At 37.6% G+C, this 1,648-nt stretch overlaps 1 protein-coding gene across 1 annotated transcript; it reads right to left on the bottom strand.

Annotated features, from left to right (window-relative positions):
• Nucleotides 1-915: 915 nt before the first annotated feature.
• Nucleotides 916-1,648, bottom strand: LOC134252047 (late histone H2B.L4-like). Its single transcript, XM_062734468.1, has 2 exons — nucleotides 1,642-1,648; nucleotides 916-1,467 (listed from the first exon to the last, which is right to left on the bottom strand). The coding sequence occupies exons 1-2, from the start codon at nucleotides 1,646-1,648 to the stop codon at nucleotides 1,103-1,105; spliced, it is 372 nt and encodes a 123-aa protein (XP_062590452.1). The 3' UTR covers nucleotides 916-1,102.

Here is a 1,648-nt window from a genome sequence, read left to right as displayed (position 1 = left end):
CAACAGACGTAAAAACGAAATAAATAATTAAAAAAAAAAATTTTTTTTTACAATTATAATATTGCACAGGGTGAGCGAACTGAATGCAAAATTCGCATCAACAACCTTTCATTCATTCAAAAACTAAACACAATATATATAACATGATTGATTTTTAAGAAATCACTGTCTAGTTTTGCATAAATTATCCCATGTTTTACCACTTTGGTTGATGTCCCTAACATATTATTCTGACTAGACAGTGATTCCTTACATTTGCATTTCGTTCTGAAATGAAATGGTAGATTTAGATCTTAAAAATGTAGACATAGATTCAAATTACACGAGGACTCCCATGCCAGTTTTAATAGTCCTCGCCCACTGCCGTCAAACACACAGGCAGCCGCCGCACGAGATTTACATGCACATTTGGCCTCCTTAGCGTCAAACACAGAGATGTGCAGATGCGCACGAGATTTGCATGCATATTAAGATTTCAACTCCGCTAGCTTTCAAAGAGTTATCACAGAGCAAAAAAAAAAAAAAAAAAAAAAAAAAAAAATATTAATAATTATGGAAAGTTTTCATGTAATACTTAATGTATGTTCAGTAATAAGTAAGCAAAGATAATGTTCGTAATCCAGTATTTTTGGAAGTTTGAGTGTCAGATTGCTCATCATATTAGATTTTTAAAGCCTTATTTTAGGGTCGTTTTTGATAGACATCTATTACAAATATGTTTTATGTATTATCCCCTCTCTTCTGAAGATAGGTGAAGCAACATATTTCCTTACTTTATTGTGTACATTGCCGTTTTAATTAAAAAAGCAAATTTGCCATTTAAATGATACATTTCAAGTAAAGGTTGTATCTTATACTAATTAAAAAAATAAAACACTTCTAGATTCCCAATGTTTCTGGGTTTACTGATAACAGCACAGAATTTGCACTCTTAGAGAAAATAAAATCTATGTATTTATTAAGTCGAGTTTTCATTAAAAATATAATACATTTCTGTTAACAACCACATCGTTTCTCAACACTGTAGAGAAGGAATCTTTTCGAAAAATTTGTGTGGCCCTGATAAGGGCCGTTTTGTTTGAGTGGACTGCAAGTGTGCAGTTTATTTACTGCTTGTGTACTTGGTGACGGCCTTGGTTCCCTCGGATACAGCGTGCTTGGCCAATTCTCCGGGCAGAAGGAGACGGACAGCTGTCTGGACCTCTCTGCTGGTGATGGTAGATCGCTTGTTGTAGTGAGCCAGACGGGAGGCCTCGGCAGCGATTCTTTCAAAGATGTCATTGACGAAAGAGTTCATAATGCTCATGGCCTTGCTGGAAACACCGGTGTCTGGGTGGACCTGTTTTAGCACCTTGTAGATGTAAATGGCGTAGGATTCCCTCCTCTTCCTGCGCTTTTTCTTATCCCCAGCTCCTGTCCGGCGTGACCATCGCCCAGGGTGGTGTCCTGCCCAACATCCAGGCCGTGCTGCTCCCCAAGAAGACCCAGAAGTCAGCCAGCAAGTAAAAAGTCTGTGTACGACTTGTATATACCAAACGGCCGTTTTCACGGCCACCCAAATTTTTCGAAAAGATGCCTCTAAGATCAGACGCCAAGAAACGAAACTTGAATAATTTTATTATAATAGTAAACACACAATACATGCCAT

The sequence above is a fragment of the Saccostrea cucullata genome, unplaced genomic scaffold (assembly GCF_032062105.1).
Source record: "Saccostrea cucullata isolate Sc308-1 unplaced genomic scaffold, CSIRO_AGI_Scuc_v1 ctg6, whole genome shotgun sequence".
NCBI classification, from domain to species: Eukaryota; Metazoa; Mollusca; class Bivalvia; order Ostreida; family Ostreidae; genus Saccostrea; species Saccostrea cuccullata.
The sequence above is the reverse complement of the archived record's forward strand: the minus strand, read 5'-3'. Positions and strand labels throughout refer to the sequence as shown.